Raw genomic sequence first — 24,020 nt, 5'->3', positions numbered from 1 at the left:
CTGTGCATTTCAAAATGCTGTAAACTGCTGTAACCTGTAAAAAACAATTTCACTGAGATCTTGTTATAAATTTTCAAGCTTTTTGAAGATCATTTAATACAAGGTTCCTCAAGATTTGATATTATATAGATGCATATTTAAAAATATTTAAGACGAGGTAAAACGATGCCAACTCGCCACTAACTATAGTACAGAGCTGTCACCTGATTTACCCCCTTTCTTTTATAATTTAATTACAAAATAATTTTGCAAATGTTTGTAAGTTTGATGAATTTTGTAAAATTTTAAACTTTGAATAATTATTTTAAAAAAGTTGCGGCTTTGTATTTTCCGTAAGAAAATCTAACGAGAAATCTTGTATTCAATTCAATTGTCAAAGTGTTTTAATTAAAAACAAACATTTAACTATACATAAATTGAAAAAAACCTAAAAACTCGAATATTTAAAATATCTACAAATATTACAAAAAAGTGCCAAAAAATCTCGAAAATTATATCATGTGTCATTGAAATACTTACATGAATATTTGGATTATACATTTCTAAGTCTTTATGGTTAGTCTTTTTTTTGATTTTAAATAAAATAATTAATTTTGTAAAAAACGGGGCTTGCTTAATATTTCTTGTTTTTCCTCAACTAACTTTTGAAGTATTGAACATTTTTACTTTTTACCTCCCAAGACTTGAACTGATATGATACCAGAAACCTCACTTGATGTTGAAGATCGAAGCATTTTTCTGCTATAAAACGAGCTCACATATAAAAAAAAAACAACCAAAAACACACCATTACCAAGGTATTTGTTCATAATGATATACATTACGTCGCTCTGCTCTGAATCTAAATAAATGCAATTTTTTTGACTTTAAACTTTATAATATTTTATGAAGCTTATGTATAATATTAGGTAAAGATCATTGAGTAAACAATTTATATAAACCTAATATAACCGATAAACGATCGAATCAGTAAATTACTGACTATATACGAGATTAAAAAATAGGCATTAGTAGAAGAACTTCATCAACAGTAGGTACTCATTCGTACGCGCGGGTTTTGAATGCAAACGGGTCGCAAAAAACAATATAGCATCATAATAATATTAAACTGAAAGATTGAGGAATTCGGTCACAGATTCCGAAACCTCACGCTACACTCGGACCGTGGACGGACGGTCCCCTATTTCAATAGACTTTCGAATACATAATAACTTCTGCATCCAATAATCGGCATGCCCACGTCTAAACAGTAGGAATACACACACCATTATTTATAATATTATAATGTTATGTATAGTATAACGCATGGAAAATTACGTGATCCGAGGACACCATGAACTCGATAATATTCCAGATTTTGTCATTTGCGACGAGCAGCAGCGATGACACAATATAGACCGGTACCGGTTCGCGACATTGTCGCCGACCGGATTATCTTCGTTTTTTTCACCACCTCACATTAATTCTGGGGGTACTCTCCGTACACCCGCAAACGTATATATAGTCGATGGACCGAGCTCAATAATCATCATTCAGCCGAGCAACATCCAACTATCAACACTCAAAATGATGAAAATCGTAAGTACCTGCCTATGTATAAAGATTTTATAACGATTCATAGCATTGCTTATTATAATGTACACCTACCTACCTCTACGGTAACATATATTATCGATGTTATGACTTGAAAAAAGTAAACCGAGTTCTCGTAGGACTATAATATTATTGTATACCTAGTATATTTTGCCTTATTAACCGTATATTGTTTATGTGTGTTTTCAGACAACAGCTCTCGTTGTATTGGCGGTCGTAGCCCTCGTCAGGGCCGACGTGCCCAAAGGTGATAAGAAGATCACCAAGAGAAGCGGATTTGGATACGGCCTGTCCGGTCTGGGCTACGGTTCGGGTCTCAGTTACGGTTCCGGTCTGGGCTACGGCTCCGGTCTGGGCTACAGCTCCGGCCTGAAATACGGTTCCGGTCTTGGCTACAGCTCCGGTTTGGGATACAGCTCCGGTCTGAGCAGCTACGGCTCTGGTCTGAGCAGCTATGGCTCCGGTCTGAGCAGCTACGGCTCCGGTCTGGGATATAGCTCCGGTTTGAAATACGGTTCCGGTCTCGGTTACAGCTCGGGTTACAGCTCCGGTCTAAGCTCCGGTTTGGGATACAGCTCCGGTTTGGGATACAGCTCCGGTTTGGGATACTCCAGCGCCCCAGCTCCGACTACCGGTCCCCTCATTCCTATCTCCAAGGAAGTGCACATCGTCAACCGTCATGCCCAACCAGTGTCCGCCCCGTACCCAGTACCAGTCCAACACGACGTACCCGTCGCTGTACCACACCCAGTGCCATACGCAGTTGACAGCCCATACCCAGTCAACGTACCTGCCCCATACCCAGTGAAGGTCGAAAGACCAGTGCCATACGCAGTTGACAGGCCAGTTCCTCATCCAGTGGCATCACCATACCCAGTCCCGGTTGTCCGTGACGTTCCCGTGCCCGTGTCCAAACCGTACGCAGTTCCAGTAGTCAAACAAATCCCCGTACCAGTGGCCAGCCCAGTCGTCGTACACGAATCAGCCCCTTTGATCACATCCAGCTACAGCTCTGGACTTGCAACATCTGATATCGGTTTCGGTCACGGTTCCACCTATGGTTCTGGTTTCGGTTACGGTTCCGGTTACGGTTCCGGTTACGGACTATCATCATACGGATCCGAAGGCCACTACGGTGGATCCCTGGGATACAGCACTGGAGATCTGTCTTCATACAGTCACGGTCACAGTTTCGACTACAAGAAGTAGAACACTCATAGCAACTTCACTCCACCCCCGCCCAACATCATCAAATCTAAATAGATTTTTCTTCTATATTATGTATACATGTATTTTTATAGACAATATTTCTTATTGTTGATAACTTTTGGTTATCAACTAAAATAAATACTTTTGTTTTTTTTCCATATTTGAGTGTTTGTCATTACAAGTCCAAGTTACTAGTATTATAATTCCCTAGAAAAAATGTTTGAACTATTATTTTTATTTTAAATATTGTTTTTCAGATCAAAATTTGATAGACCAATATTAGTTTCAATATAGTCATATTGAATATCAACTGGCAGTTTTAAAAACTTCCATTGTGTCTTTGTGTTATACTCGTAGTTTAATCTTTAAGTTTACAATTATTTTTTAATTATTAAATACGCACAATAATTAAGTACTACTCTAATAATAGGTAAATACATTTAGATATTTAGGTTTATTTTATCCTTGGGTCTTGTCAAGTCTACAAAACATACTAACAAACATGATATAGACGAAAATAAATTAAAGATGCAAGTTGGGCAAAAAATAAATACCACTATAAAACGTTTACTTACATTAATAATTCATTTAAATTTGAAATATTTCATAATAATTTATTTAAACCATTTTTAAGACTGGTTTTTCAGATCTCTTTTTATAATATGATATTAAGTAAATTTCATTGATATTTGTATATATTTGTACGTATTTTCTAACATCGTCGTTAAATATAACCTAATTCAATTTGTTTAGTGTTAAATCAGAAAATATACAAATTAAAACATTTTAAAAATCTTACTCAAATATTCACATTTTAGTCTCTTGCATTTATAAGCACATGTCATTTTAATATATTTTGTTATAAAATAAAATAAAAGTATCGTTTTTAATAAATTAATTTATTTAGTTCCTAATTGCAATGAGATATTATATATTATATAGATACTGTTAGTAAATATTTATGAAATACAATTATGGTTATGAAATTAATATCCTTATTTATCAGTTTATTATTATTATACAGGAATTATTACTACTATTATTTTGAAATTTGACGATATATTTCGATTAAAAAATTCAAAATGTATAATTACATTATTATTATTATTCATTACCCTACAAAGAGAATTATACCAAATACTTACGGAAGAAACATATATATATATATTAACAATCAATAATTATTTAGAAAAACGAAAAAATATCTGTTCGTCCCACATAATAATATGTAACCGAATATTGTTCAATCCGCTACATCGCAAGGACTTCATAAGCCATGTCATGTAACCAATTTATCCGTAGTGGAGTTTCAAAAGCTGTGTGTGAGGGTTTTTTTTTAAACACTGATTAGTTTGAATACAAGCGGGTATCTATACTGACACTCCAACATAACTGAATTTTATAAATTACATTATACAGTTTAAGTGTGTTTTTTATACCTTCCCCCCGTAAAACAGTGTACATTATAACTGCTCGTTTCGCGATTATTTATAAATACAATTTTGTTTTTCATCCCTTGTTTTGCCCCGTGCATCAACACACATATTTTAGTGCCATAAATAAATTAACTTCGATGATGATATAGGTTCTTGGTTACACTTAAATGTTATGAAACAACAATAAATTATGTTTGAATATTTCACATGATACGCCGCCGTTCTGCGCATTGACCTCAGCGAAATAATGTAGGTATATATAGTATAGATTAACTATTAATAGATAATACAAAACGCACTCTTTGACATTAAATATACATAATAATAACAAAAGTGAAGATCATAATGTATGGACATCAGCGTTCGGTGGCTCAGCTATCGATGCATTGCAGGCCGCCTTCAGATCATTTTTTGATTTTTCTAATTTTTATTAATATTTAACTGACATTTGTATTTAATAAATTGAATAAAACTATTTGATATGTTGTCCAAACTTGAAGTGCTTTTAAAATGTTCATGAGTTGTACGATTTGACAGATTTAAATGAAATTGACCACCGTAAAAAACTAAAAACTGTTGTAGTGTAACAGCTATTATATTAAAAATATTATTATAAAACTATTATCATACTATTATGACTAGAATTTTGATTTTCGATGGTAAATATTAGCATTATTTGCTATTGATCTCGTTTGAAGCTGCATCTATTAAAGATTGATGAACGAAATGTAATTTTACCTAATTTAATATTATTTTTTTACTTTTAAGTTGCTGTATTTGATTTTTTTATTTATTATATTATGTTTTTGGAATATTTGAAGGTTAATATTTATTTGTATACCAGGATTTCTGGGAATGGATACCAATTAGTGTTATCCTGTAACGTTATTGATGTGATACGCATAATACATTACATGTCATAGAAATAAATGTATATTATGATTTGGTGAAATGTATAATTTAATGTAAAAGTTCACATGGCTGTACAGGTGAAAACATCATCTACCAGTTTACATTGTAAATTTTGTAATTTTCCTTTTTAATTTATCACCTTTTTTAAAAAATGAATTCCATCTAATCTAATCTTTTAACTAAGTGTGTCACGTATAATAGTTATAATATGTTTTTTTTAAATTTTAGTACAAACTACATTTAATTAATACACCAAAATACTAAAACATAAAATAATGAGTTTTAAAAGAAAAATATTAGTTTTTTTTTTCTTTATTTTAAATACTTTTTTATGTTACATAGAGTTACAACATCCAAACCCTATCTATGACCATATTTATGAATATTATGTTTTAAAAATAAATTGTTCTCCTTAATGGTTGACATTTTGTAATATTGAACCTAGGATATTCGTTGAAATAAAACAGATAGAAAAATCAGACAGATTCTTGATAATATTACAGAGCGAGCACATTCTCACCAAAAGGTCAAGGACTATTGGAATAAACAATGAATAAAATACGATAGGGCTTAACAAAACATTTAATTTTTTTAAAGTTAACAATACACAGTGTAGTCTTTAGGAGCCGATTAGTTAGATATTGATTAATTTGTTTGTGAAAAGAGTTTAGAGCAAATAATTAATTTTCTTAATAATATCTTCCCGAGGTCCAACCCACAATAAATCATATTATACGCACACGCATCTATCTGCCATTTATAGTACATAGTACTTGCTAGACCCTAATTTTCAAGTTATTTAAACTAGACCTACATAAAATAATAATATAATATGAACCTTACGAAAATACACAATAAATTTATAGTCTTCATATTTAAAACTCCTGCGTACTTTTATTCGGTATAACCAATATTGTGACTATTATTATTATTACTTTTTTTTTTTAGGTATATGTTGTTTGGTGGCTTTTGTTGCAAGTAAGTGTGGGTGTGAGAAGGAGAAATCGACTACTGAAAAATAGAATATATTTTTTTTTCGCTAAGCCATTGTTTTTGACAGTGAATATGATACGTGGGTAGCGAACTACCTATACAGATACCGGTGGAGAACGTTCATGCCCGCCAAAAACAAAACAGTAAATGCATCACGACGACACGCTTTAAAATTGAACTTGTTACCGAAACTTTACATGCAATATCTTACACAATGTAGGCACGTGTTAAAAGTAACTCTGACAGGTACAAATGGCCTACAGAATAATATTTTAAATGATATAATATATGTACAAGGTATATACGAAAACCGTATTAAGTACAGCGAAAATCAAACAAGTATACACTTATACAAAAAACATTTCTAGTTGTGTGTGTGTGTGTGTGTGTGTGTGTGTGTGTGTGTGTGTGTTGAAATTATTATTATTTTATTACAATTTTATAGCTACGCTACAACAGCTGAATACCTAACCTACGTATGTACCTAAAGTGTTTTTTTTTTGTTTTGGATCCGATGACTCAGGTGACGAATGCACGAGTTACTATATCATTATAATACATATTATGTTCAAATCATCTTTTTTTTATCCCAATTGGACATCAAGCAATAGCAGGTTAGTAGGACATAACTAGTATTATTGTTAGATAACTTTTGAAACAAAATTATGTAAATGAAGCCGTTCGACCGGTAACCAGTAAAATGTATACAAACACAACATAAATAATAGCTAATTCATTTATATATTTTATGTGCGTATAGAATATAGGTACATACGCACAACATGTAAGTACTAACAAGGTGTTAGTAGTTACAACATTAATCACGAATAGCTGTCTTGGTGACACGGTGAAACATAATAGAGTTGGTGATTTGGATATAATAATATAATATTAAAAACGGCTATTATGATAACCACATAAAAAAAATCAAAGCTGACTCGAAAAATAATTTTTTTGAGCTGGTTTTATCGAAGTTAAACAAAACAATCCATTTCATTGTACAAGAAAAATAAAGTACGTAATGCATAAAGGGGTCTAAGCAAACATTTTCATGATCTAAAAAATAGTGTCAAATGTATCTCCTAATCTGTGGGCAGCGAGTGAACCGAGCCGGTGCGCCATCAAACATAAACATAAGATCCTTACAATATCATACGGTATCAGTATATCATTTGGTACAATAACTACAATGCGCCCTGGCCTTGCTCGTTAGTAATCCAACAACCTATAGTGAACTCAATAATATACTCATTGTTCCCAACACACAAGAATCAAAACTCTGCAGTAAGTGGTTCCTTAGAAAACTTAAACATTGCAAAATGACACTAATCCATTTATTTTCTGTTTATCTTTCCATGAACTTTCAAAATGTTTTACTTATCAATTATCTCTGGTATACAATTGTGCAGAGAGTAGAGTCTTTTAGACCATCAACATTTTGAAATTATTAAGGTTTTGATAATGATACTACATTATACTCTATAATACTATTACTATGTGTAAATGTTTATCCTTATCGCCTTATCTGCCCGTGTATTATTTAAATAAACTAGGTAGGTACATAATTAAAAATGTAAGTTAAGAGCACGCTAAACCCGCATCCGTTGTCTCCATCTTACAAGAGCACAATTGTAAATTATTTGTACAACTTAAAATACTCATAAGTCTCTTTAAAATTAAAATATAATAAAAAGCCAATGAGAAGCCCTCCGTAGTAGTCTTACATTTAATTTTAATAAGAGGCCAATTCACTCTAATTTTTAAGCTAACTGAGCTAAACGTGATCTGCTGAACGTAAAATTTGATATGTTACGCCTTTGTAAGATGGAGACAACGGATGCGGGTAAAGCGTCCTCTTAACGAACTTACATAAATATAATTCACTGTATAATAGTTATTACTTATTGTACACACTACACAGATGTTAAAAGAATATTTTTTAAGAATATAGATATTAAAGAATATAAAATTATTAAATCATCCACTCTAGATTCACTAGAATAATAAGTTCAAAAATAACATAACATTTTTTTATTTTATCATCCGGTAAATTATTAAGTTCTTTATTTTTGTCCTTGATTATTAATTTCGCAGTAAGTAGACTGTAGACGTTTCGGTACATCGTGATTTTTTTTACGTTATTGGGATTTTAATACTAATAATATCAAATATGTAATTATGTAATATTACAGTATGCTATAGTGTTATACTATCAGTGGCGTGGCGAAGTAGATTTTTTGGGGCAACCGCCCCTAGTACAACCCAGGGGCGGGTGGGTGCTTATGTTAGTGGGTGATATCTAAGGGTAAATAATATATTAATTTACCTTTATGACATTTGTCATTCAACTGCAGTATACTATTCTATAATTCTTATTTACTATTATTATTATTATTATTATAATTATTTAGAATTGGTTAATAATAAAAATAAAAATAATAACTTTTTTAGAGGTTTGTAATAAAATTATGGTGGGGGGGGGGTGTAAAATCTGTGAGACGTGGGTGGGTACCAAAAAAATGTATTCGCCCCTACTATAAAATCTTGTCGCCACGCCACTGTATACTATGATAATTCATAAATTACCCTTTACTAGCGAAGTAAAAAACTATTACGCAATAATAAAACTAAACAGATATAAATAACTAGGTACTGTCTATAACTACAAAGTCGTTAATATAGTATTATATTACTACATCCGATTTTTTAATTATAATCATAATCAATATTTTTTTTTTCATTGTTAGGTTAGCTTGATGCAGGGGGAGTGTAAATGGAAATAAGGTTGATATAATTTTCAAACCAAACTGAAATTTAAATATTATAGTTACAAATTGCGATAAGCTATGTGAGTATATCTTTGAAATTCTAATGTCTTAACAAATGGGTCTCCAGCAGTTTATTTTTCTCTGGCTTTTGCAAAAGAGAGTAAATATAAAAAACATCAAAAATACTTTGGGTTACCGAGACATTTCGTATATAATGTACAGAGCACCCACAGACATAATAAAATTTGTACTGATACTTGATGTCGACGAAACAATTCAATGCATTATCTATGTATATTCCAGTTGTTCCACAAAATCATTTCGCGTTCCCATCACCAAAAATGTATAAATAACTTTTCAATATGCACCAATATGTGTGTGTGTGTATGTGTATTTTTTACTTATACTACGTTTTACGTAGGTAGGTACTAGGTATTCAACCACATTTTTACGGATCTATAATACCTATATTATAGTATGTATATATAAATACAATGTAGAAAATAATATAATGTAATCGAGTTTCCTTAAATAAAATGTATGTGTAGGTATACTTTTGACAAAAATAATAAATAGCTATAGGTTCAATAAACCATTCATTCGTGTAAAAAAAAACTAATTACATTTTTTTTTCTACTTTTTCTACTTACTCAATTGTGAAAAAAAATTGGGTAAGTCGGCCTGTATTCTGCTGTACAGTATAGATTGAGTTCAACTCTCAATAAGTAGATCACAGAATGGGAATTTTAAAATATTTCAATTCAGTAATGAATCATTGTATTTTTACAACGTAAAAACGATTCCGAATTTAGTTAGTTTGTTAGACTATAATATTTCTAAGGATATTTTATTAGATATATTTACATTGAAACAACTAATTTACATTTTTATTAATTATATAATAGGTTGAACAGTATTTATTTTTTTTTTTGCATAAAAAGTCAGTATATCTTGTAAATATTAAATTAAAGATAGTAATATAAAAAACTATTTCGTGTGATGTCATACATTTACTATTTAGTAACACATATTAATTATACCTGGATAATTCGCTTTTATATACTTGTATTTTAATGTTATAATTATAGAAACCAAGAAAACAAAAGTATTATTGTTTATAATAAAAAAATTTAGAAGACGTAACTTATGTAAAGCACGATTCCTGTTTTGATTTATAGCTGTTCAGTTCGTAATTGTTTTTAAATGGTAAAAATGTAAAAAATCATTGTTTATTCTTCGTGGTTCACTCATAGCTCTGTATAGTCAGAACTCAGAGTAGGTATCTAAAGGATTTGAAAATAAATTTAACCAGATTCGTAGCAATCAGACATCATTTACCTGGTCTTTTAAAGGCACCAATGGCGATGGAATCGGAGAACTCAATCATGGTAAGTACAGTGTATTTTATTATTATTATTTTGTTCGTAATTATCAACTAATTTGGTGGCGTAATAAATGACAAAATGTCACATGGCGTTGGCATATTAATATCAAAACAATCACTGTTAATAAACCTTTGACAACCAACACCGTTACTCAGCGCAATGGGTATATATGTTATAATAAAAAATATTTAATTTTAAATAATATTATCTTCTGCGATAATAATAAGTTGTGACTACAATCAATATAACACTCGTCGTAGTATTTGTAATTTGTATTTATATTTGTAATACTAAAATATTATTTTCCTAATGCGAAAGTGTTTTAAACGTGCGTGTTCAAAACGTTTTCAAACAGTGGTTTTATTAAAAACAATTTATACATAATTAAGGTTTACAACGTTTCAATGTACGTTTAAAACAATCTATTTAGGCTTAAAAACCGTACAATTTAAGCTATACCTACCTATCGTCATTAATTCTGCCATGAACTATAAAGTGTGTTAACTGTGTTTACATAAAGTAAAATAACATTAATTTACATTATAGAAAGGTCACGAATAGTTTTATAATATAAATTATTTATTTATAATTTGTATAAAAAAAGTTACAATGTCAGGTTTTATGAGTTTCCTAATACATATCATTTTATGAACTAGGTATATTAATATGCTGTAATTGGTGTTTGACTAATTAATTAGAATTAAAATTTAATTTAATCCTGATAATTCATGAAAAAAACGTCATCATTTCATATCATTTTTAATAAATTGAATGTCTTATGTTTGCCTTTGCTACTATTCCACAGGCATGCATTTATACTTAATTTTTCAAGTCTATTTAATACGATTTTTACGTTGAGCGAGAAAAAGATCTAAGTATTACTTTATAACTAAAATCGTATTTAAGAAAAAATTTACATTCATATTTTACGCAATAAACTACGTCATATTAAAGTCTAAATAGTAAAATGTATTTCTTTCACAATGATGTGTGCCTATTATTATTTTTTCTTTTTGAATTTGTCATTGCATTTAGTGGTTAAAAATGTGCTCTGTTATTCAACTTTGATAATAATTCACATAGAAAATTTGATATAAATGACAATACTAGTTTTTATTTTATTTCATAATATTAGTCTCACAAAAATTCTAATTTTACAAGTAAAATATAAAATATATTTTAGCCGACGAACTTAACAAAATACCAAGCTCTTTGTTCACAAAACGTGATAACATCAATAAAAAAAATTTCTCAGACGATTCATTCTGAACTCATTCAGTCTGAAACGATATTTCCAAATACTTCTTCAAACTGTAAAGATAACGTAGACAATTTATAAGCAATAAATACAAATCAAATTAGGTATGCATGGACAAACTAAATATAAAAAACCTTTTGTTCATAAAAAAAATTTTTAAAACAGTCGTCAAACGAAACTAATGTCACAATAGTAAATTGATAATATTCATATTATAGCGAGTACAGGTACCTAAATTATTTTACTGTAAGAAATTCATAAATAATTTTCTTTTTACATCTAATATTTAAAAATGTAATATAAGATTCATCTTAGGTTGTACCTAGAACATAAAAACATTCTTCCGGAAAGTTACATTTATTTTATATGAGTGTTGTAAGAGCAAATTTTTTTGATGTAATAAGAATATATTATATTGAATGTTACAAATATCACATGATGATAAACATTTTTTATAAAAGAAACACGTTGATTATATTTTCTAATGTATATTAGGAGCTTTTATTTTACTTTTTTTTTTTCAAATCATATAAGATAATTGAATCAAATAGACATAAAAATAAAAATAATAACTTTTTTTGTGGCATCGACGACGATGCCAGAACTTCTTAAGCATTAATAACAAATAAACTGGGTATGGTAGTTTTACACGTATGAAAAAAAAGATAAATACAAAACATTTAATATACATTTAACTTGAAATTTGGAACCAATAACCATGTATGAGTGTCAGAGTGTACTTATATGTAATTATTTTTATTTTTGCGTTACACAAATTTGATACTAACTTAATGATTCTATGAATAATCTAATATATCCTATAGATAAAGTAATTTGACTCAAAATTAGGTAACAATTTTAATAAAAATTGCTGTTCAATATAACATTAACTCAATAAATGTCTTACTACTTGATATTCACAATGTAATAGTTGTAAAAATAATGAACGTCAGTTTTGAGGACAAAAATGACAAAAGCCTTGTACGAATCGTTGCATCTCTTCTGTCTACCATCGGCAGTGATACGACTTAACTACAACCTGACCTGCGAGTGGCAACGCGCTGTCCCCAGAGTCGGAGCCCGTAAATTCCACTCCGATCCCTGAGGACTCACAGCTGGGTTGCACAGTCCAGGAAAATGATGATACCAACTTTGTAGCAAAAGTTGAGGAGTCAATATTGTTGGTCAGTTATATGCGCACTTCACCGGTGTTAACTTTGTTTTATTACATTCGAAACACATAATTTTTAGACCGAAAGCAGCTCTTATCCTATCTAAAGCAATGACTAATGAGGAATGAAGATGTACCTCAATAATAATTTAAATTAATATTGATGAGACTGTGCAATAATGAAAATTAAGGTAAATATTTTAAAACTAATTTGATTTTGATTTTCATACTTTACCCGCATACAAACTTCGTAAAGTAATTTTCAACAACCGTATAGATGCGACCAATCTACAATCGCTTACATTAATTTACTGAAAAATAACCAATAGTATTATTAAAATTATATAAATTATATCGTTAATTAAAATTTAAGCTACTACACATAACACAAAATTTGATTTTTTTGTTTTTGTCTTTTCTTATACTCTATACTCCGATCCACGAGAGAAGTAACCCGTGTCTCGACCAAGTGCGTTCAAATTCAAGCATTCCCAGCGTATTTAAGGGACAAAGGGACAAAGCCTAGAAACGCTCACTACCATCAGTTTGCATGCTTGAAACGGGTACCTTCTTTCGTGGAGTCTCATTAATCTATAAATATAGTTTTCCTTAGTTGCGAAGATAAAATATAAAGTATATTTGAATAAGGTACCTTTTAGAAAATATTATGCATATAAGTTATGCAAAACATAAAACTTGTTGCAAAGATTGGAAAATGATTGAATGAATATTAATGTCTTATTGTATTAAGTATTAAATATGAATACTAAAATAGCATATACTATATATAGTCATAAATCTTAATAAATAATTAAATTGACATAATCTGTTACTATACTAAAATAACGATTTTAGTTTAACAACTTCATAATTATTGTTGTAATTCAATAAATATTAATCTCAGGAACTTGAAACGTTTCGAAATTAAGTAAACTATTTTTTTTTATACACAATGAAATTTTTAAAATATATAAATTAAGTTTAAGTTACATATTTATTCCACGATCCTATTTACACCGTTCTAATGAACGTAGTGGTGTATTGTATTGTCCTATTGACTTATAGGTTAATAAGAATCATATATTATATAACATTTTAATAATTATTAAACAATAATTACTTATGGTAGTTAGTAATATAAAAATCTTTTGAAATAGAATTTGACAAACCATTTCTGCTGAGAAACGTTTTTAGTATGCAATGATTTATCATTGAATTCAAATTGAACTCGTACATTACTGTACCCTACTCAATGCCGAGGTATACTAGAAAACTACAATACAGTAAAAAATGTGTAAGTGTCTGATGAAAAGAGCCAAGTTGTCTGTCTTCAGGCTAAATAAATGTACATTATATGATATATATTTTTTATGAATTATTGAATTAATTTTTACTGAAAACCGGTATTTGATTAAATTGATTTTGGATTTTAAAAATAACTCAAAAAAAAGTATTGTAGGTAGGTACACACAATTTTCACTGAATTTTTTTATCTGTGTTTTTAATACATCATAAAATGTTCAACATATCTTGACTAGTATTGGGCTATTTATTACACATCTATTAGACTGATTTCTTCTTTTTCTATGTATCATTTGCATAGTTTTGCTGATATCGCGTATATAATAAGTTCAAACAAAATGTTGGGGAAGAGATACCAGATTTCTGCATTATATAATACACTTTCACGCATAGGCACATAATATAAAGATTAGGCATAGTGTAATGATATGTCCAAGACGATATTAGGACGATAAATAAACGAACCAGAACTTGTGCGTCGATGGAAGTTTCTATACAGCGTTGGCAATTCGGAACAATAGACGCCTAAAACAATAATAACAACAATGATTAATAAATAATAGTACCTGTACAATAATAGTATTAAATAATATATCATTGATAACGTCTTATATCTTACAAACTCGGGCTAAATGGACCGGTACCTATACGTGGCTACGTTCACGTATAAGGCCCTCGCGTCTCCGTCGTATTTTCATCTGCAATATAACAATTAATGGATGGAGCGGGTTCATTGGGTTTCATTTTTTTCTCCTTCACGCATTTCCACACTGCTCCCTCCGTAAACCATCGTTGACCGAACCACGTATATATCCAAGCACAATAAACTATATATATACATATATATGTATACGCAGGTTCATATTATATATATACGTATACGCATTTATCCTTTTGTCGCGGAGCGGTCGAACGGGGTGGGTAGAGATCAACAGGTAGAGACCTACATGCTGTGTGTGTGTGTGTTTGTGTGTGTGTGTGTGTGTTTGTGTGTGTGAGCGTATATATTATATGCATATAGGTATTGGCGGAAACGGCTACCAAGTACCGAGCTCTGGCTGCGGTGGCTGGTATTATCGCACCCGTTTCCCGGGCAACCAAACCCGAAGGGAACAAAGGGCCAAGCCGAAAGTTCAAAGCCACTTTTCATATTAAATATTCAATTTCTCTTGGTTTTCTTTTATTTGATGTTTTTCGCTCCGTGCCACCCCGGCAGGAACTTTGCGTTCGTTTTCCCATCGGAACGACATTCGTATTAATTCGCCAAACACACACATTTGCGAAACACATCGTATCAGTCGTATCGCATTAATATTGACGGAGAGAGAGAGAGAGAGAGAGAGAGGTAAATGATATGGTCGTTCCGGACCTTTCACAGCACAATATTGTGTATAAGTACTACATTACTACCGTACTATTATGATTATGGTAATTCGGGTAAAACGTTTCACTTTTATATTCGAAAATAGAAAAAATATACTCTATCAGCTTGGCCGTATAGTGGACGGCGTTGCAGGTAACGGGTTGATGTGCCACGATAAAACGCACGAGGCGTCGGGAAAATGAAATTCGCGCACAGGCGGCGTTCAATTATTAATAAGATTCGACTTTTGGCCCATGAACGTGGTAAACGGTTGATAATAAACCTATTTATTTAAACATTTTCTGGGAGCTGCGCCGAATAATAATTTTCACGAAACGACGTCGACTTTAATATTCGACGTGACCGGAGTCTATGTAATAATAATATAGGTGCATAATAATGTTATGTATAGGTTGGCATTTATTTGTACAGTTCTCGAATGCGAAAGATATCTATACATTTGTAAATGGTAAACGTTTTCCAGATGTCCGCAAACGAACAATGGTCGACTCGCTCGGTCCCTCTCTCTTTTCTTTTTCTCAGCACAATATAATATATATATATTATATTGGTCAGGAGGGAAAACCCCGTCGGCCGTGGTAAAGAGCTGACCGGAAAATCCTAAATCTCCCTCGACGGACGGGAAACTGTGGTATACGATTGTGCGAATAATCTATTCCCTCGTACGTTACACGATACGTGTCTGATATAATAATATACATATATGCTTTACGTATGCGTACAACATGGTACATATAATACATAATATTATGAATCCTTCCTGGCTTGTATCGTAACAGCTGAATAACTTGTAGTTTAAATTATACTATATTCAACTCTTTTTACATCAAATTTCTAATAGCTCATATTTTAATAATTATTTAGATGTCTAAACTTAAATTGAAAACATTTATAATTTTGTTGTACCTATGTAATAAGTAATGAGTATCCAAAATGAAAAAGTTGAAGTATTTTTACAAATAACTATAGTCGGGGCCACACAAGGCGAGCTTTCGTTTTTGTCCCACAATACGATCGCGTTGGTCATCACTTACTGTTCGTGGTTAGAACTTTTAATACCAAATAAGATAGTGTATGCATAGATAAAGTGTTGATGAAAAAAACCAGAGCATGGACCAGTTGCGTCCAAAACAAAATTTGTATTTTATGATAAGTGTTTTGCAATATTGAGCTCCTTATATTTTACGGTCAGTAAACCAATTGCACTTAACATTTTGTAGTACCTTTATGTATGAAAAATATGCTTTTGTCCAATCTAATTCCATCAATATATTGAACATAAAACAGCGTTCAAAAGGATGTATACGTACTACGAAAATTGGAGATTAAAAATATATGATAGGTATTATTGATCAATAATTTACTACAGAGTAAATGGTTATATACTTATATTGTTTTGCTTTCGAAAAAATATTATGTCCGAGCGTTTAAAAATATGTTAATATCTGATTTGCAGCCAATATTCTACAACAGAATCTGGGTTTTAATGAAACGTCAAAGAACCAAAATACACAAGTATGAGTTTGACTGTTTAAGTGATAACTATAAACGAAATAAAGTTTTCACTTTCGCTACCTATTTATTGGCCTAATCAGTTCGTTACACCATGCCGTCTATACTGTTTGGTATAATATGGGATAGATTGATGATGATACTATTATGTATGATGTAGATACTTTTATGTTGATACAATAAATTTCGTTTATTTTATATTCTTTGGTTGTCCTGAATAAAAAAAAATCCATTATATGCAAATAGATTTTTTTTATTAATCATTTGTTATTCATGTTTTTATATAAATTTAAAAGCTGAATTTTATCGCATCTATAGTCAATAATATTATTCACAGTAACTTTACATATTTGGGAACATTTTGTTTTATGAACTGTAATAATATAACATAATATTTCTGCTACCTAAATGAAAATTATTTATCGAAGTTTTCAATTTGGTTTATTTGGTGGCTCGGTTACTATACAGTATACGTATACCATCAATAAAAGATAATATTCTAAAGATCACAAATATGATTTAAGATTAAGATTAGTTGAGGCCTCGTATCCACCAACAAGCACCTTTGTACTTTTTTAAACCTTAACAGTATAGATATGTAAAAATAACTGACAATAGTATGCCCATTATAAATTATAATATGATGTAATATTTTATATTTGTATACTAAAATAATTTTTAGTGATATATTCTACTTGGTGGATATCTAAATGAAACAAGGATTTTTATATATATTTTTTTTCATTGCCAGGAGTTATTTTTTATCAAAAATTTTGATATATTATTATTCCATGCATTGAATAAATTATAAGACCATATATCATAGTATTTGTGTATAAATACTTAATGTTTTGACTTTAGACTGTGGGCGGCAGACGACGGTTGGGTTACAGTGCCTAAGCTGAGATGAAATATGGGTACTATATAATACATTACACCAGTGACTTTTTTTTGATCACTTGTGCAGTATTGACACATATATTACACTCCTTATATAATACCAATGCATTTTGTATTAATTGATGTTTAAATAATAGTATAATGTGTATACAAGTGTCAGTGTGTTACAGTTGTCATTAAATAGCACCTTGACGCATTGTTATTTGTATTCTACGAACTAAATCATTAAGGACCACAAATCAAGAAAGTATATAATGTGTATATAATTTAAACAATAACTAAGTTATAAAATATTAACATTAAATTAAAATGTAGGTATTTAGTTCATAAGATTAATTATGACATTCCAATTATAATAAATATATTATCAATTATAATTAAATTATACATTTAACAACTATTCAATATTGATTTTTAAAACTCTTTACGGTTGTAAAGGTAACTTGTACCTATCAATAGTATACAATGATTGACTAATTACGTATAATTAAATAATTATTATAGCTATTAACGAAAAATATTCATTTGTGTACAAAATTATTCATTTAAAACATGAAATAGCATGACTTTAATTAAATGTTTTTAAACGCAGTAGTTATGACTTATGAGCGTAATTAATCAACAACAATACGTTTTGAAAATAAAATGAAATAAAATGTGCTCTGTTGACTTGCAGTTGGATAATAGCAGAACATTTTTAAATCAAATAATATCTATATAAGGTTTTTATATTTACTCATAAAAGTATTTTTACCTAACCACGAATAGATTTGTGCTATTTTACCGGTGTGTTTGATTTTTATTTGGGTTCTGTAGCTTTCCTAAATTCACCTATATAAACGTTCCAGTCAATCGTTCTCTGTAATATGTTAACTTCTGACCAATAGGATATGGCATATTATGTAACAAGCCCTACAATTCACACCAATTTTAAAATCATTTAATCATAGTTAGCCATTAAATATTATGAAATGTTACCTACTTAAAATGACCGATTCATCATTAGAGTTAGGATGTTGGTGACCTTGCATTTTTCCCCTTTGATTCCATGCGATGTTGAATTAGCGTCGTTTACTTTACTCGTATTCTACTACTTTATACTTTATTGAAATAAACTGTAATCTGTGCGTGACGAGTTCAATTTGGAAACTCCATCTTTAATAATATAATTAATGAATATAGAATATCCAAATTCCAAATGAATAAACGATATCGATTAAAAATTAAATGTTGATAATTTACTTGTTATGTATCGTTTCCTGTCCAGTTTAAAAAAGGTTTTAGAACGGTAAATGGTTAATTGGATTTTTATTAATTTATTTTTTTTAAGTCTCAATTTTACTCACAGCGTCTGCTATAATACGACATTTTTCCGAAAAGACTTAATGAAACGCTAATGATCCGAGAATTAGATGCGCGATATCCGATAAAAAAAAACATTAAATTTGGTAAAGTGGTTTTTTGTTAATATTATTTAATGGTCTTTCGACATTCAATGTATATATGCAATCATCCATTATCGCCGTTTGTTGATCAAATAATAATATAATAATATCAACGACTGATGCTATCGCTTTGGTTCTGCAAAATACATTATAAAATGAGTAAACTTTATCTATTATATGAGTAAACTACAACAATACAACGTCCAATATTATTATATACCTGTAGCGAAACCGATTTTATTCAATTATAATTATTGAGGCAGGTTTAGAATTTATATAAAGGATGGAGGAGAGGTCGATAGGTATGTTAAGGAATTTTAAGGAATCATAAACAAGATTAAGCTTTTAGAGTGCAAAGAAGGACAAATGAATGGAATGTGAAGAGATCACCGAAATTTTTGTTAATATTGGTGAATGGCATTTTTTTAGTAGGATAGATAGATTATTTGTAATCTGTGAGATTGGAGTTTGTAATAGCAAGTATAGGAGAATATAGGAAAGATTCAATTTGGATCTGAAACGAAGAGGGGAAAAATAAAAATGTATGACAAATTTTGATAATTTAAGGGATATAGTGTAAACCCAAGAGAAATCGATATTGTGTCGTCTTGGTTTGGAAGTTTATTTAAATAACTACCAACAGGGGAAGAATAATATGGTTCTACAGTTCTACTGGTAAAAGATTTTTTTTTAGGAAGACTAGATTTATGTTTTATATTTCCAAAATGAAAAAAATGTTGTTTTCATTTAAACTAAGAAAGTTGTCACAGTGAAATGAATTTTGGAGCTTAACAATTTTAGAAATTGGAGACTGACTGTTAATAATTTTAAAAGGTTTTTGTTTCTAATAGTATCAAAAATGATATAAATTTTTTTTGTAACTAATACATTTTGTTGATAACACCAGTTATTAGTAAATATGCCATTTACCTAGAATTGTTTTGGTCTATGCTTTTGGCGAGAATATTATAATATTATAGGACCATTATAATCTAGTGTTAAAGATCTAAGATATTTATTATTATTAATTATTATTTCTATTGTTTTGAACTGCGTCGATAACTAAGTTTGAAGGAGAAAACAGAGTAGGGTTATCGGAAGGTATAGAGTAGAACAGGTAGCGGGTCACCGCTTTCGATAACGGAATCGCCTATAGACGATCTATACGGACGTATTTTCAGTTAGAGATAAGAGCCAAATATAATTAAATGCAATATTAGATGTATAAAGTATGTATAAAGTTGGGAAGTTTGATGGAGACTAGAAGATACAGGATTGCTATAGGTAGGATTTTAAGTGACTTATGGTCAATTCGAAACTGGGTCCGATATATTAAATGATGATTTTATTTTATAAGTTGCCAGATTTCGACCGATGTGAATATGACGATTGGTTATTGGTAAAAATAGCTTTGAATTATAAAAAAAATATTTGGAAAATCTATAGATACTAATATTAATTTAATATTTTAAATTTTTAAAATTAACTATAAATTTGTATTTATGTATGTTCGGCCAGATTTAAATTAAAACGATACTAAATGGACAATTTTTTTTACCAACTGTTTCCTACGAGCTGTTGTTAAATAGTACGATGCTGTAGAAATAACATTAGCCTAGTTGTTCCTAGATAAATAATACTAGCTGTATAAAACCAGGCGGCAGACATTTCCCTGGTATAATCCAGAATACAATTTAAACGGGGGTGAAGGTAGGTTACCTAACCGCTCTGTTTTACTTTGGAATCAACTTACTATAGTTGAGTCTATCCCATTTTTGAATAAGTAATTTTAATGGATGTGTTTAATTTGATATCAATGATAAATCATTACGCGTGAACAATTCTGAGCTGAGACGGTCTGTCACCTTGTTATCAAACAATTGTATATTACCTATTATAATAGTTATCTATATTACTATTAGGCATCAGTAATATACGTACTAATACCTATAAATTATAAAATATAGGCAATAGCATAAAATGAATGTAAATATTTTGAAAATATCATTGTGTGTATAAAATATAATACTAATAAACTATGCAGTGTACTTAAGTAAAAGTATAAGAATCCCCATAAAAAATATTTTTGAGTCACAGCAAAATAGCATAAACGTTGTTCTTCTTAAAAACATTGAAATCTCAGCTTCAAATGTTTATAAAACAAAATAAGTTGATATTTTTTAAATTTTTTGATCAAATGACTATAATAAAAACTTATGAAGAACCTAGTATTTTATTTTCAAACTTTATGACATAAAAATATATTTGTGGAATTACGCCCAATGTTTTTGCATAAAAAGTCTATTTTTTTTTGTAACTTGTAACCTTTCAAAAATACCAAATGGTTGTATAGTTTTCTATCAGAAACGAGAAACGACCCTCAAAGTTTGAGGTTCAAGTAATTTTCTACTATTTTTCTAAAAAAGTAAGTGACTTAGATTTTTGAAGTGAAGTTTTCTCTAATGGTCAATTGTATTTTGAACTTTCAAGGAATGAACCACCAGCAGATCAAACAATACTCTTATCCGATGTACATAATAGGTATTAATAGGTAACAAAGACTTTTTAAACAATAAAAAAGTATATAAAACAGACCTATCTTTCCCATACAACGCTAAGTAATACAGTAAGTGCCGTATAATGTAATAAAAAGTAATTAACATTTTGGGCGAAAAGTCCAAATTCCTCTGGAATAATATATTTGAATATCAACAAACAACTAAAATTATTATGCTGCCAATTGAATCACACATTAAAGGATCAACAATTATAGACGCCTCCGAACATCGTGAGTCTATACTTCAAACCACAATAAAATATAAAAAATCTTTTCTTTTTTAATATTGTACAATCCCTGTATGTATATAATATAATATTTATATTATTAATTATAGACCTTAACAAGATTGCAAGAGTATAACTTGTCTAATGTACAATACTTAAAAGAAAATTTGTATAAAATATGTATCAAATATTGTAAAAAAGATAGAAATGTTTGAGAGGGATTAATAATAAGGTAGGTACTAAAACATTTTAATAAAAATGTGTAGTAAATAATATTTATTGACACTATTGTAAAATGTACTATCTTAAGACGTAGGTATATCACCACAAAATAAAATTCGTTTTTATTATGTATGATAAGGCTTTATGGAGTATTCTGCTATACTACGGTCTACGAGGAGTATACTACCATTGACTTAAAATGATGAAACTAGAGATTAAAAAACTCTTGAGCTTGACACATTCATCATCTTCAATCATAGACAAATAAATAAATTATTTATTTAATGTCGTCAATGTAACAACGACATCTAACGGTTACTATAAAAACTAAAAAATAAATTCTCCTAATATTAAAGTACCTATTTATTTTATAATAATATTAATAATACTATGCTTTGGCCTTTGGCTGTTTCCTGTCCATTTTAAAGCCAATGATAGTTACGGAAACCGGTTTTAGGAAAATCGGTTAAAAACGGTTAATAATCGGTTTTGAGGATTTATCTTTTCTGTAACCAGAGCGAGGAAAATAAACAAGAGAGCGGTTTTTATGCCCAACATTAACAACCCATGATTTGAACGGTAACCAAAACCGAAACCGTTTTTTTTTGCTTGGTGGTTAACCGGTTTTTTAAATTAAACGATTAATGATACTTTATTTTTATTAGCTTTTAGTTTTACCATTACTGCTCAACAATTACTAATTAGTGATAATTATATTATTATTTCAGAAATATCCGAACATAAAACGAGAATCGGTACCTATTCCGTGAATATAACGGTTAGACTATACAATTCTCTGTAGATATAAATATATAATAAATATAAATTGAATTCCACTTATATTTTATTATGTATGTGCTATTGCCTATTAGCCATTATGTATATATGACATTTTATATACATACTTAGTATTTAGTATATTATTATACATATTTTTTTTTTTTTGAGAACACCGTTTGTTATGCACTTATGCAGGTACTAACTATTAGTTGAGATTTTGAATTTCTCAGAATATTTAATACCCACCTAATTAATATAGTGAATAGTTTGATTAAATTTGTCAATACTTATAAATAATTAGTTATTAGTTGTTCTTATCACCAAATAATATGTACACTTTTTTTTCCAAAATAATATTTGAAATTTTGAAATTTTTTTCTCATAAATCTCATGTCTAATCTTAGTGTGCGTGTAGTATTCGATTTGATTCTGTGGGTGGCGCCATAGCAGCGTGCTGAATGGAATGTACAGGCGTTATAAAATGTAAGGTTAAAAATAGAAATGTATAACAACAAAATAATATATTATATTAAATGCTAATGATTAATGGGATATCAAAAAAATGGACCCACGACACTGCTACAGAAGGTGTAGCGAAATTACCTAAGACGCCATGATACTACAGATTAAATGAAACATTTAATCTGTGATGATACCATAATTTTTTCATTGCTTTGCATAAGACAAAAATATGCTATTTATTAGGAAATTGGTACTGGGGCTATATTCTTGTACTAGGCCAAAAAAAGGTAATTTAATTTTTGAAAATTTGGCTCCCCCCTTCTTGTGTCATTTCTGGATCAACTACTGGCGATCTCTAGTACACGGAGTACTATGATTTAAAACATCAACATAATTCACCACCACCTATCTTCAATATTCCCACCATACAATCCAGGCGCGGATCTAGAACGTATTTACACTGGGGGGCCATCTTAAATAAAATTTCAGCCTATAAGTCTGATA

General features: G+C 29.8%; 1 protein-coding gene across 1 annotated transcript; it reads left to right on the top strand.

Annotated features, from left to right (window-relative positions):
• Positions 1–1,459: 1,459 nt before the first annotated feature.
• Positions 1,460–2,962, top strand: LOC111039660 (tetra-peptide repeat homeobox protein 1-like). The gene is made up of 2 exons (XM_022323283.1): positions 1,460–1,578; positions 1,783–2,962. The coding sequence occupies exons 1-2, from the start codon at positions 1,567–1,569 to the stop codon at positions 2,800–2,802; spliced, it is 1,032 nt and encodes a 343-aa protein (XP_022178975.1). The 5' UTR covers positions 1,460–1,566; the 3' UTR covers positions 2,803–2,962.
• The last annotated feature ends 21,058 nt before the right edge of the window (positions 2,963–24,020 follow it).

The sequence above is a fragment of the Myzus persicae genome, unplaced genomic scaffold (assembly GCF_001856785.1).
Source record: "Myzus persicae strain clone G006 unplaced genomic scaffold, MPER_G0061.0, whole genome shotgun sequence".
Lineage (NCBI taxonomy): Eukaryota > Metazoa > Arthropoda > Insecta > Hemiptera > Aphididae > Myzus > Myzus persicae.
Note: the sequence above shows the minus strand (reverse complement) of the source record. Positions and strands in the feature narration are given on the sequence as shown.